Below are 12129 nucleotides of genomic sequence, written 5' to 3' on the forward strand. Positions count from 1 at the left end.
CTGTTCCTCACCCACGGAAGGCACACGTGGCTGCTGCTGTTTGGAAATTGCACACAGCCAGCCACAAGAGCCACGCAGACTCCTGGCAGCTCACAGCACACATGAGCCCTCGTCGATGGGGTGCCCGGGGTACAGTGGTAACAATCTGTCCGGTATTCTCTTTCTCTCCATCTCTCTTTTTCCCACTTTGTTCCTTCTTCTGTCCCCCTTTGGTAGGAACACTTATCCTTCATTATCAATAAACAGTTCTCAAATATAATATTGCCGTGTTTGCACTTTATTTTTGTCTGAGAAATCTGTTAAAATAATTCTTCCCGAGTCCCCCTTTTACAGCAGAACAGGACAGGTGGATAGCCATTAGTGGCATAGAATGTGGGAGAAAATGGGTCAGTAGTGGGAATCTCTCCACTAGAGATGATCTGACAGCACATCAGAGATGCCTAGGCCAAACCACTGATGAAGAAGAGGATACTGTGCCGTTACTTCAATATTATGTAGACAATAATCAATCACATGTTCATAAACATTTATGAAAAATGTTGTTACCTGCTTTTGGTAATAAAATATACCAGGTAAAAATGGGTAAGAGTGCCACAATTGCCAGTCTAACACTGTTGAAGGACAAATTACTAAAGACTTGTACTTCCCACCTGTATGTTTTAGCTTTAGCTAACAACTTTTCAATAGATTATAGAAATGGCTTGTATTTTTTATCCACTAACATTCTCTTTTTAAATCATGTGTAACCTATGATGATACGCACATTTATTCTGTCATTTTCAGAATAGTTAAGAATGTTAAAAGTAGACAAAAACAAGTCATGGTTTCCTTAATGCTATATATGACCTCAATAAAAACAGAATGGGGAGATGTGGAGTTCCAGAGGAAGGGGTACCCAAAATCCCACAAGAATCTGAAGGACTAGATGCCAAAAAATATTGATCAGAACAGGATTTGAAGCAGATAAGCAGGCTTCCTTCTCTCCTAGGAAGAACGAGCAGGCTGTAAAACTGACAGATGTATTGAAGGATCATGAAAGGCTGAGGAAACAACTGCCGGACAGCTTCTCATGCTGAAAAGTATATATACTATTTGAGGCTTTGTAATAAAGGCAGAATTCATTTTGCATACAGTGAGAGGTTCTCATTCCATGTGCCACAGAGGTCTATGAATTGCCTTGACCCTCCCCACTTTTCCCATCCCACACCCCCACCTCATTGAGGCTGAAGCCTGTTGGTCTCCTCTGGCACAGCAGTGCAGTCCCCTCTGCCCCCACGGAGCTCCAGCCCACAGAGCACAGCACACAGCAGTGCAGGCCGGGCTGGACCAGCCCCGCTCCACTCATGGCCTGGCTGTTTGTGGGAACTAAACACTCCCTGTTTCCAGCCGTCACTGTAGGATGGCCCCAGGGCAGACCCCAGCCACGCTCCCACTGCATCCCCTGCAGCCTGGGGCAGACGATGGTCCCAGGGCTGAGGTTCACGGAGAGCACCCAGAGCTGTGGCTTCCACTCAGTGTTTGGCAGTGTTGTGTTCTCATCTCCTGCAGATTCTGGGGAAAACAAGCTGTGCTGCCTGTATGGGCAGTGACAAGGCTGAAGGTCTTTCCTGTTCCAGGGGAAACGTTAAGCCTTGGCAGGCCTACATTTCTCCTTTTCGGATTCTTTCAGTCGTCTGCTTTGATAGGTCCTGCTTATTCTGGTTCGTGTTGTTGCACACGAACGGATGGTCTGTCTCCACTACCCTGTGCAGGGAGCAGCCACTTTTGCTGAGAAGCAGGATGTAGAAAGCAGAGGACAGAATTGGTTGTAAACTCTTGGACTGAGGGCAGGCTGCTAGAGCTTTCTGTTCCTTTCCTTTGAAGAAACAGCTGTGTTTTGTGAATGGAGGACAGAGAACGGTTTGCAGGGCTGTGGGAAGTGTTTTTGTAAGCAGTACGTGTTTGAAACTATTCCCTGATCTCCAGTCTAGGAGAAAATGTTGGGGTCACCCACCAACATTTTAAAGCTTCAGGATTATGACATTAGTAAAGCACAAAAGCCGTGTCTGTAAATCCAAAGATGGTTCTCATCTAATCCAGGATTTCTGGAGAATTGTCCTGACTTTCAGTCTGACACACACAAGGAATTTGCATCAGGACAATATGCAGCCTCCCAGATGTCACACTTGGAGTCTGACCAGCTGCTCTCTCCACTACACTTGGTGGGCTCATGCCAGTGGTGGTTCTGGGGCTGGGAAACACCTAGGCTTGTGTAGAGCCCTTCAAAAGTACTCCCAGGGCTGCAAAACTAGGCAAAGAGCAAAAGCCCAGATCCTTCTCCATTCTCTGTATTTCCTGAGAGAGAATATCACAGGTGATTTTTCCAGGCATGTGCTGTTAATGCTCAGGAAAGTATTTTTATGAGGGAGAAAAAAAACAGGTTTCAAGCAGACAGGAGGAGGAGGAGGAGGAGGAAGAAAGCTTCCAAACTTTGGAAGGGCTATGGTTGCTCTGTTTTCCTGAGCCTGCCTTCCTGAGGCCTGCCCACCAGCTGTGCTATTTGTTCTCTGACTCCTAACTCGCCTTTTATATGCAGCTTCCCCATTTTGGCCCACTGGTTTCCTCCTACCACCACCTTCTACGTTGTCTGACAGTGAGTTTTAACTTTCTTTTCCTGCTTTCTGTGTGTCCATTGGAGTCAGATGTCTGTGAATCACAAATGCGAGCCCAGGAAAGCTCCCAGAGGTGAGTCCCAGGCCCCAAAGGCTTCTTTGAGGTGCCATAGCTCTGAAGCAGTGAGGTGCTCTGTGTGCACAGTTACGTGGTTTGTTACTTGGCTTGTTCTCCCACTTAGGCGTCATTCTTCCTTCAGTGCGCCCTACAATTTGCTGGTCAATGTTAGCCATGCAGTTAATGGTCAGAAATTACAGGCCCTGCAATTTCGGGAATTGTCTTGGATATTTCCAAAGCACGATTTCACCCATAGAATTTCAGCAAACATTCTCAGGTTGTAGTCAGAAGCATTTGTGGCCAAAGTTCAGGGTGTCTGTGTTTGGACCCCTTTGTTTTTATTACTCGTGGATCCTCTTGGTGGAATGAGTTATGGACTACAAGCAGCTTTTGTGCTGCTTTGGGACAGAGGAGAACTTTCTGGGCTTTCCTTTTGCATTAGCTTAGAGAAGGTTTGGTTGCTGTGCAGAAATTCACAGACCAACCTGGAGCAGCTGCTATTGTGATGTCAGCAGAGGATTGTCACATCACAGCATTGTCCATGGCAGGTTGCCCTGGTGCACGCAAGGCCTCAGCGTCCAGAGCAGCTCTTGGCGTGCTTGTTGCAGGAAGATCCTCCTGACTGAGGTGTTCTCAGGCAACAGTGTGCACCCTGACAAGACTGTTCAGTGATTCTTTTTGTTTACTGCTCTTGTACGGTCTGTGGACTGTACTCGTGCAGGAGCTCATTTATTATCCCTGCGGTTGCAGGGTCTGCACATACGTGCAGGTGTCTTGGTTTTGCCTTTTTTTTTAATACAGTCTGCAGAGTTGCAGGTTTCTTTCTTTTTCTCTTTTCCTTGCACGGTCGAGGGGTCCAGGGACTCGTGCAAGTGTCTTTATTTTCCGTTCTTCATTGCACAGTCCAGGGACTCGTGCAAGTGCTTTTTTTTTTTCCATCTTTCTTTTACGGCGTCCAGACTCAAGCAGCACCGCTCAAGGGATGGAGCGAGTGCGCAGAGCAGTTGGGCGTACTTTCTCGTTGGCAGCTGCTCGCAGAACTTTTAATCGTCTGACGGGTAAGTAGAAGCACATTGAATGACATTAAAGCAAAAATGCCACAACGGTGCTAAATGTTTGGTAGAGCTCCTGTCAAGAGCTTCAGCTAGAAAGGGGGTGTTTCTTGCCCAGTGGGGTGTGGACAACTTCCAACATGCAGACTGGGAGAGCTTTGCGGGCATCCTTCTAAAACCTGTGCAGCTCTCTCCAGAACGGAGGGAAAGCATCTTTTTTCTGCATTCCATCCTTAAAAGATGAGCCTGTCTCACTGGACCCTCTCTGTGGGCTACAACAGCGATTTGCTTTGCGATGAAGGGCAAACTTCCAAGCACTCGGTGGCTGCTCCTGAACCCCAGGGCTGTGCCCGTGCTGTGTCCAAAGAGAACTGCAACCACTAAGAGGGATTAGGGGGAAGCTTTTCTGCGAAATTCTTTACAGCAACAACGTGGGAAATGCTGCGTGCAATTTACAAAGAGAAAAAGAAAGTCCGGGAAAGAGAGGAGAGAAATGCTGCTTTAGCTGTAAGGCAGACAATGAGCTACAGTGTAGGCACTGACTGCTAAGGAAGAACTTGAATTTTTCTTGGCCAAGTTTCTAGTTCTTTCGTGGCAAAGCCGAGGAAAAGGTAGACACAGCCTAGGCTATTGCCCTGTGCTCTTGCTCTGCTAAGGAACTGTTGCTCTTGGAGGGATGTTGTGAAAGGAAAATGCTCTCTGCTTGGGTGGTCTTGTTGTGTGGCATTCCTCAGCACAGACAGTTTTGTAACAGCACCTGGTTCATTTTCCCTTGCCCCCGGCAGGTCGCCTCAGACGTGGAAGGAGTCAAGTGCATGGTTCGGTGAGTGGGAAAGGCACCCTTGACATTCCCGGTGTCTGAGAATTGTGGGGCAAGCTGTGAGCTTGGCCTGTTGCAGTAGAGTGCCAGCCTGGTAGGCCAAAAGAAAGTCCACGTCACTGTGTGCATGAGCGCTACCAAAGGGATTTCCATCAGTTTCCTAATTAGCCGCTGAAGAGGTTTTAACTGAAGAAAGTCAAGTTTTGCAGACAGGAGGCTGCATGCTGATTATTGCCAGGCTGGAATACCTCATTCAGAAACATACGCAGACCAAAACATTAGTCTCATCAGCTCACTTGAATTGAGTTTTATTGACGTAGGATCCCACTTCTATCCAAATTCACAACTTCTCCTTAGCACAGCTGGGGCTAGAGCTTGGGAGAAATACGGTTCTAAATGACAGCTTACTCCCTGTCCCTCACACTGCTGTCTGTCTGCAGAGCACCAAACCAGCATCACAACCTCCTCTGGCTCGCTCTGCTCCTCCAGAGGCTAAAGGGCAGGCAAAGGACAGCAAACCTCCACGTGTTGTCAGTCCAGGGCCCAAGCATCCTGAACCAGTAAGTGGCAGCTTTGGTCGGTACTGTCCTTGGTGCAGCGCAGAGCTGCAAGTTCCTGATTGGACAGCACTTGCCCTTCGTGACTGAAGATGCTGAGGGCTGGAGTCCTGCCATGACATAGCACTTCAGCCCAGCCACTGACACCTGGGAAACGGGATCTGAACTTTCACATGCAGGCATCATTTTCCCGGGATTCTGACAGGGTCTGTGAGCTTCCCTTGATGACAGAAAAGCAGTAGCGTCATGTCCTTTAATGCTACTGGTGTAAAAGTGAGCCCCTTTGTCACAGTGTCTGTGCAGGTTCCCTGCTGTAAACTGGAGAGAGCAGTTCACAGCCTTGTGGTGTATTTTGGACCCCTGCCTGTTGCAGGGAGCTGCCCCATTCCACACACTATCTAAGTAGCTACTGCAGTCACTGCTTCGACTACACCCTTAGCTTTGATATGACCCAAGGTTGGTGAGAAGAAGCCTGAGCAGCTCTGCATGGCAGAGAGAAGGTCTGTCTCTGAAGGGCTGGAACACAGTTCCTATTGGCCGCTCCCTAAGGCTTGAAATCCTGAGGGGAAGCCAGTTGAACCAGAGCCCAGCAGGGAAATGTTCCCTGCTTCTACTCAGACACTCACATAGCAATTCAAGAGCCATTTGGTTACCCACATAAACACCCTCACAGGATAGCTTTTGCCCTCAGGTCTCCACTTGCTGCTTCTCCCACCTCTCTGGAGCCAACTTCCCTGCTCCTTATTGCTTGTTTGTGCTTTTTCCCTGCCCATTTCTTGCAGGCTCCAATAGGAGAGCTTCATGCCAGTGAGGACTCCTCAGCCCAGGCGGGAAAGGTGGAGCGGCAGGACAGCACAGGTGGAATGTGCAGTGCCCAGGAGTTCAGGTGTGTGTGTGAAATTTTCTGGCTTTCTCTGGGTGGGGCTGGGCGTTGCTGGGCTTTAGGAGGCCCAGCGTCAAAGAACCAGTTTGGTGTGCTCGGCAGTTGTAGCATAGACTGGAGAAGGCAGCCCGAGGGCAGGTCTGCTTGCCGACCGACAGACAGCATGGCTGCCTCCTCGGGCTCACTTCTTGAACCTTGACAAAGCGCATTCAAACTGGACCAGAGTAGAAGCAAGGGAGGTTCAGGCTGGGCTTAAGGAGAGCAAAGCATTGACCCGCACAGGCAATCATGCAGCAGAACAAGTGGCTCAGAGAGGTTATGCAGATTCCACCCCTGGAAATTTGGAAGCCCCAGCTGGAAAGAGCCTTGAGCAGCCTGTCCAGATGCCACAGCTTAGCCCAAGTGCTTGGAATTGAAGACTGGGCTAGAGGCCTCCTGGGGTCCCTGGCAGCCTGAACTATCCTGTTATCCTATGAATATTGGACTGGAAATTCGCAGTCATCTCCTCCCCAAGCTCTAGCTTGCAGGCTCCTTCCTTGTTTCACTACTGAAAGCAAGAGTAATGGTGCAAGTACTCATGTCGGCTAGCCAAGCCTGCCTTAGCCAGACAAGAACTGTTGGAGCTCTGGTATCCATTGTATCAGAGAGGAGCATAAGACCTAGCAGGCAGGAAGCTGTTAAGCTGAGAGCACCTGAGTTTTCCAGAAATGTTTTGTGGCTTCTGGAAGCTTGTTTTACTTTCTCACTGGTGACTCTTTCACCTGCGTGAAGGACAAAGAGAGATGCAGCTCTAGTCAGGGAAGGCCAGCATTCTCTTGAGGTGGAGCTAGAGGGCTGTTGGAAGTCGCTGACTGCCCTGGGTGGGACATGGTACCTAGTCCTGGTTTTGGAAAGGAGACTGTGTTGCTATTAAAGGCTTGTTTGTCTGTCCCCTCTCCATAGATGGAAGGAGTTGGCTCCACTTGACACAAAGCGCCACTCCTCACTAGAGGGGGCATTGGAAGTGGAGGCAGAGACAGCGGAGGAGTGGCAGCTCCAGGGGGATCTGCTGAAGCAAGAGAAGGAAGAGGTTCCCCTGGCAGTGCCAAAGGTAAGCTCACCTTATTCCTAGGCAGCACTTGTGGGAAAGGGAGCTGCCCTAGCATGACTGCCCTGACTGCTGCTTCTGGCAGCAGACTAAGACAGAGACTGTGTTGTTGTTCCTCTTGAAAAAGTGTGACCCCCCCACTTCCAGGTTTTCCACCTGCAGAGGCCAGCTCGCAGGGGTCTGGAGAGGCTGCTCCAGGAGTTCTCTCACCAAGGGCACACACTGTCCCAGGTGTGCAGAGAGAAGGGAGGGCTGCTGAGTGAGAATGCTTCCCTGAAAAGCCAACTGGCAGCCATGGAGCGAGAACAACAAGGCCTTTCAGAGCAGCTGGTAAAGGCCAGGTAAAGGCAGGGAGGAGACCCTGGGTGGGACACTCTTGAAGGTCTGTAATTCCAAAGGTGGTAAGCATTAGGTGAGGATTTATTGCCTCCCATGTGCTTTCCAGACGTTTCTTGGACAGAGAAGCAAGCAGACATGAGGAAATGGAAAAACATACCATGACTCGAATGATGTTTTTCTGACAGCTCAACCCATCAAAGCTCTCCTGAGCCTTGAGCTCCTGCTTGGCACCCCTTGAACATTCCTGTGCCAAGTGTAAAGCAATCCAACCTGGCTCTGAATTGAGTGCTAGGGAAACCATGCAGATGTTTACTGAAACTGGAAGCTCCCCTCTGGTTTTGGTTTCCCCTTTGGTGCATCTGAACGACATTCTTTTCTTGCCAAGTAGCTTGACATGGGATTTTCAGAATTCCAGGCCCTTACATGTAAATGTTGTGAGTAGGACGCTGGCGTTTAGGGTGAACCTGGAGGGTCATGCTGAAAATCTTGAGACCCTTCTGAGCTACCTCTTGTGAAGTATGGCGCAGGACCAGGAGTTGCTTACAGCTGCAGCAGCAGCGGCAGCAGGGAAAGGTCTTGTGACTTCTCGACACTCTCTGGGGATTCCTGCTGACCGCTGATTCTTGCTCACTTGTCCACCCACCTCTCTAACCTGCCAAGGTCCCTTGGGCTGGTCCCTCTTCCTTTTTAAGGGAGTGCCAAGACTTTTGGACTACTGCCGGCTTAGATAGCCATTCATAAACGAGCAAATGTTCTTGCTCATGAACTTCCAGTAATTGAAATGGCAGGACACCTGTCTCTCCTCCTAGATAGTTCTTGTTCAAATAAAATCCTCGTGCTGGCTTCTTACTCATGCTGCTACAAGCAGGAGGTTTCACTATAACGTTCGGTGCATTCCTTTAATTCCTTTTACTTGGAGAGGTTCAGGGAAACAAAGTACCTCTACGTACACTATGAATGGCATTAAAGATTCATGAGTCAGCCCAGAGGCTGAGCTTTTGCCCATTGGCAGAGACATTGTGGGCACAGCCACCCATGTGCGATAGGTCAGGCAACAGCAATCGGAGCTTTGGCTGCTGGGATCAAACTCAGCTAGGCTTTCTGTGCAGTGCTGGGTCATGAGGAAAGTCTGGGCAATCACCTGGAGGGACCTGCTTTGAGATTTTAAACGGTAGAAATATGCTTGCTGTATCTGAGTTGCCATGCAAGCCATTTTCCTTAGTCAGGTGCAGGGCTCTTAAGGAACATCTTCCTGGAGAAACTGCCCGTGGGTTCCAGGAGCAATTTCTCTTCATCTTCACAACTTGCAGGTCAGAGAATGAGAGCTTGCAATGCAGCCTGCAGGAGGCTCAGCAGCACATATCGGAGCTGGAGATGGCCAGGAGTCATCTGGAGGCCCAAGTTCGCACAGTCACGCGGGCCAAGGAGGTGATATGTGGTGAGTGCCTCGTGTGCTTTCTTTCTGGTGATCCCCCTGCCCGGTGCAGATGCTCCAAAGCCAGCTTTCTCCGCAGGGCTTCTGAGGAGTGAAGGAGCTGGGGCCAGGTCCCTCCTTGCCTGAAACAGAAAGGGCTTAAGGCCAGTAGCGTCTAGCGCTTGTGTAGTCTCTGACTGTTGCCATCTGTCATGTCTGCAGAGGATGTGAAGGGCCTTCGGCGAGAGCTGCAAGCTCTAAGATGTCTCAGCAAGCAGCAATTGGATGCCATGGCTCAACAGCTCCGCTGCACAGAAGAGCAGTGCAGCAAGGCGCTCAGACTCTGGCAATCTGCTCATGAAGAGGATAAAAGGAAGCTCCTGCAAGAACTGGTAGGAAGCAATACGCACCGGAAATTTTCAGGCAAAGCTTGCTGGGCTGGCTTAGCAGAATAGCAGCCTGAGTATGTGAAATGGCCGCAAGAATCTGCTGTAGGCCACATGTTGCTGGGCCAGGCAGCAGAGAGCTTCAAGGGCTCATAGTTGAAGGCCTCTGAAGACCCAGAGGACGGTGCTGGCCATGGATTCAGGACGGGCATAAGGCAGTAAATGCAGTCACGGATTCAGGGTGGCCATAAGCCAAGTTCCCCAGGAGGCTGGGTGGTCGCCACCCAAAGCATGGCAGTGAAGGGGCAGGATCCTCCCTGACAACCACCTGCCATGCAGCAGACTGCTAACGTTGCTGCCAACTGCAGTCTCAGCAGCTGGGTTCCTTGCTTTCTGGCCTTCCACGGTGGACAGAGGTCTCACCTTTGGGCTCGAAGCATAGGCAACAGGCCTCGTGTTCCTTGCATTTCAGTTGGTAGGCTGAACCGGGACTAGGGCATCAGGGTCCTGGCCTCCTCCTCATTCTGCAGTCCATCTGCAGCTTTTCCTGCATCAAGGGCCAGGGCGACTTTGAGAAGAGAGTCTCTGAGAAGAGGCAGAAATCCTGAGGGGAGAGGGGCCAGGAAACAGGCAGCCATGAGAGCGGGGAAGGAAGCTGGCGTCTCCTTTCCTTCCACATGCTGACCCTCCTCCTGAGTTTCTGGGTACCACAGGATTGCTGGAGGGCAAAAAGCCACTGCCGTGCACTTCTCAGGTGCAGGGTTGTGGAAGGGATGACGCTTCTATTTTATTGTTTGGAGAGCTTGTCAGGGACTTCATCTAGAACGCTTCCTCCTCTCATCAGGAGAGTCAGCTTGAACAACGGCGTTTGGAGACTCAGCAGATTTTGGAGCAACAGGAAAACTTCATGGCAGAGGTCCAGAGGGAGCACGAGAAAAGGCTGCTTGAGCTGAACCTGCAAGTTGCCAGCATGCAAGCTCAACAAGAAGAGGTAGGAAGAAGAGCCTGTCAAGATGCAAAGAGTGTAACAAGAGAGTTTGAGTATTGCTTTCGACTCTCCTGGCCTGCTTATGGGCACTGATTCTCTGGACACTGTGTCTGGGTGAGACTGTCCCTTAGCTGGCCCTTGGTAAACAGGAGAGCGAGAGCACAATGCTTTTGGAAAGCATGAGCACGTCACTCTTGGAGTCCTGCCACGCAAGTGGTGCGTAGGAAGTTCAAACCCATCTTCTCTTCGTTTCTCTGCAGGTCCTGCAGGAACAGGAGCGAGAGAAGGCTGCTCTGTCGGATGGGCTGTGCCAGCTGCAGGTCAAGGTAACCCGACGCCAACAGCAGCTAAAGCAGCTCAGGCAGGAGGTGAAAGAGGAGCGAGATGAGGGGCAGGTGAGCCTGACTAGCCAGGTGCCAGAGGCAAGGGCAGGATGCAGGGCATGAAGTGTAGATCTCAGGAAAGGGGAGGCAAGCACTACTGCAGGCACTGGAAGCACAGAGCCTGGCAGGCTCCAGAGGTGAGCACCAGGAAGAAGGGTTAGGATGGAAGGGTTAGAGCTGGGTAGAGAAGCAAAAGGAAGTGGCTAAATGGAAGTGCTTTTGAGATGGACAGAGGAGAAACCTGAGCATGATGGCAGGTGCTAGTGATATTTATCTTGGCAGAATATCAAGGACAAGCTGCAGGCAGAGCTGCAGGAAGCTCAGAGGAAGATGAAGGCAATGGAGTGGAGGCACAAAGAGGAACTGGGAAGGATGCAAGAGGAAATGAATGTCCTGCTGCAGAAGTGGAAGACTCTGCAACAGCAGGTGAGTGAAAGTGCACCCGCCACTGCAGTCATGAAACAAGTGGTCCCTCCCCTTCTCGCCTTTTCCCTGCACAGCAGCAGGTGCATGGGGGGGTAATCCTCTGGCTGCCATGCTACTGTGCTCTCCATTGCAGCTGGTCAGAAGGACACTTCCTGGTCCGCTGAATCTCAGCTTCTGCCCTGGGCAGCGGGGCTAGTGCATTGGCCAGAGGGCCAGCAATCCTCTGAATGCATCTCTGCTGGCCTCTCAGTGCTCCCTTTGCCTTTTGAGAGGTTTGTTCAGGTGGACATGGTGACCCACGCAGATTCAGAAACCAGCTGTCCCTGTCCATGGTGAATGCAGTCCTCAGGACGCGGTGAAATTCAAAGTTGTTCTTTCCCTTTCACAGTCTCTAGGACGGCTGGCAGGGACAAGCTGTAGTCTCTGACTGCTTTGTGGGGTTTGACTTGAGGTGGAAGAGTTGACAGCTCAGCTTTTGAGCCTAACACAAGTGTTGTTCCTAAGGGCTAGCCTTTGAAATGCAATGTCTGGGCCATGTCTGTCAGCCACCTTTGTGACACAAACAAATTTCTTGTCCCAGATCGATGTAGGCTCTGCCATCAAAGGTGCCGCTGCAGCAGCATCCTCCAAAGAAGCCTGCACTCCATGGCCTGAAGACCTGAGCTTGAGCAGTTCGCCCAGCTCAAACCTGGAGGCAGAGCAGCTGCCAGAGAGAAGACATGAGCATCACCTGGAGCTGCTGAGTATGTCCTGTGCAGTTCTTGTCCCATGGAGCGGTGTATTGTGTGTGTGCCTCAGCATGAGCGTGTTCCTCCACATGTTCCTCTTCACTTTGGTGTCAGAGAGACATTTTGGGCTCCCTACAGAAGCTGTTTTGTGCTTGGAGGCAGCAAGGGAGCACTTGGGGCGCTCCTTTTGTTTTGGAGGGAAGCTGGCAGTGGCTGGGCTTTGCCTGAGCTTCCCTCTACGCTCCAGGCAAAAGCAGGGATTGTTTTCCAAGCAGCAGAAGGCTGCGACCCAGGAAAGGACCCAGTCAACTTGTGCCTGCTAGTCTGGCCCAATTGTTTAGAAGAGCTGGCTTACTA

General features: G+C 50.7%; 1 protein-coding gene across 3 annotated transcripts; it reads left to right on the plus strand.

Moving 5' to 3' along the window:
• Window positions 1-3278: 3278 nt before the first annotated feature.
• On the plus strand, window positions 3279-12119 carry LOC146424511 (uncharacterized). Of its 3 annotated transcripts, XM_085042405.1 has the most exons (12): window positions 3280-3767; window positions 4547-4584; window positions 5022-5141; window positions 5921-6024; window positions 6964-7111; window positions 7271-7449; window positions 8758-8885; window positions 9084-9253; window positions 10092-10238; window positions 10496-10630; window positions 10901-11044; window positions 11625-12119. In XM_085042405.1, exons 1-12 carry the CDS (start codon window positions 3692-3694, stop codon window positions 12093-12095), a joined length of 1860 nt encoding a protein of 619 aa, XP_084898531.1. In that variant the 5' UTR covers window positions 3280-3691; the 3' UTR covers window positions 12096-12119. The 3 variants fall into 3 exon arrangements, 2 of the variants coding, with proteins under 2 accessions (XP_084898531.1, XP_084898532.1); XR_014846782.1 differs by lacking the exon at window positions 11625-12119 and having other exon boundaries at window positions 3279-3767; window positions 10496-10755; window positions 10901-11039; XM_085042406.1 differs by lacking the exon at window positions 10092-10238.
• Window positions 12120-12129: the final 10 nt, after the last annotated feature.

Source organism: Lichenostomus cassidix, chromosome Z, assembly GCF_008360975.1.
Source record: "Lichenostomus cassidix isolate B80296 chromosome Z, HeHo_3.0, whole genome shotgun sequence".
Lineage (NCBI taxonomy): Eukaryota > Metazoa > Chordata > Aves > Passeriformes > Meliphagidae > Lichenostomus > Lichenostomus cassidix.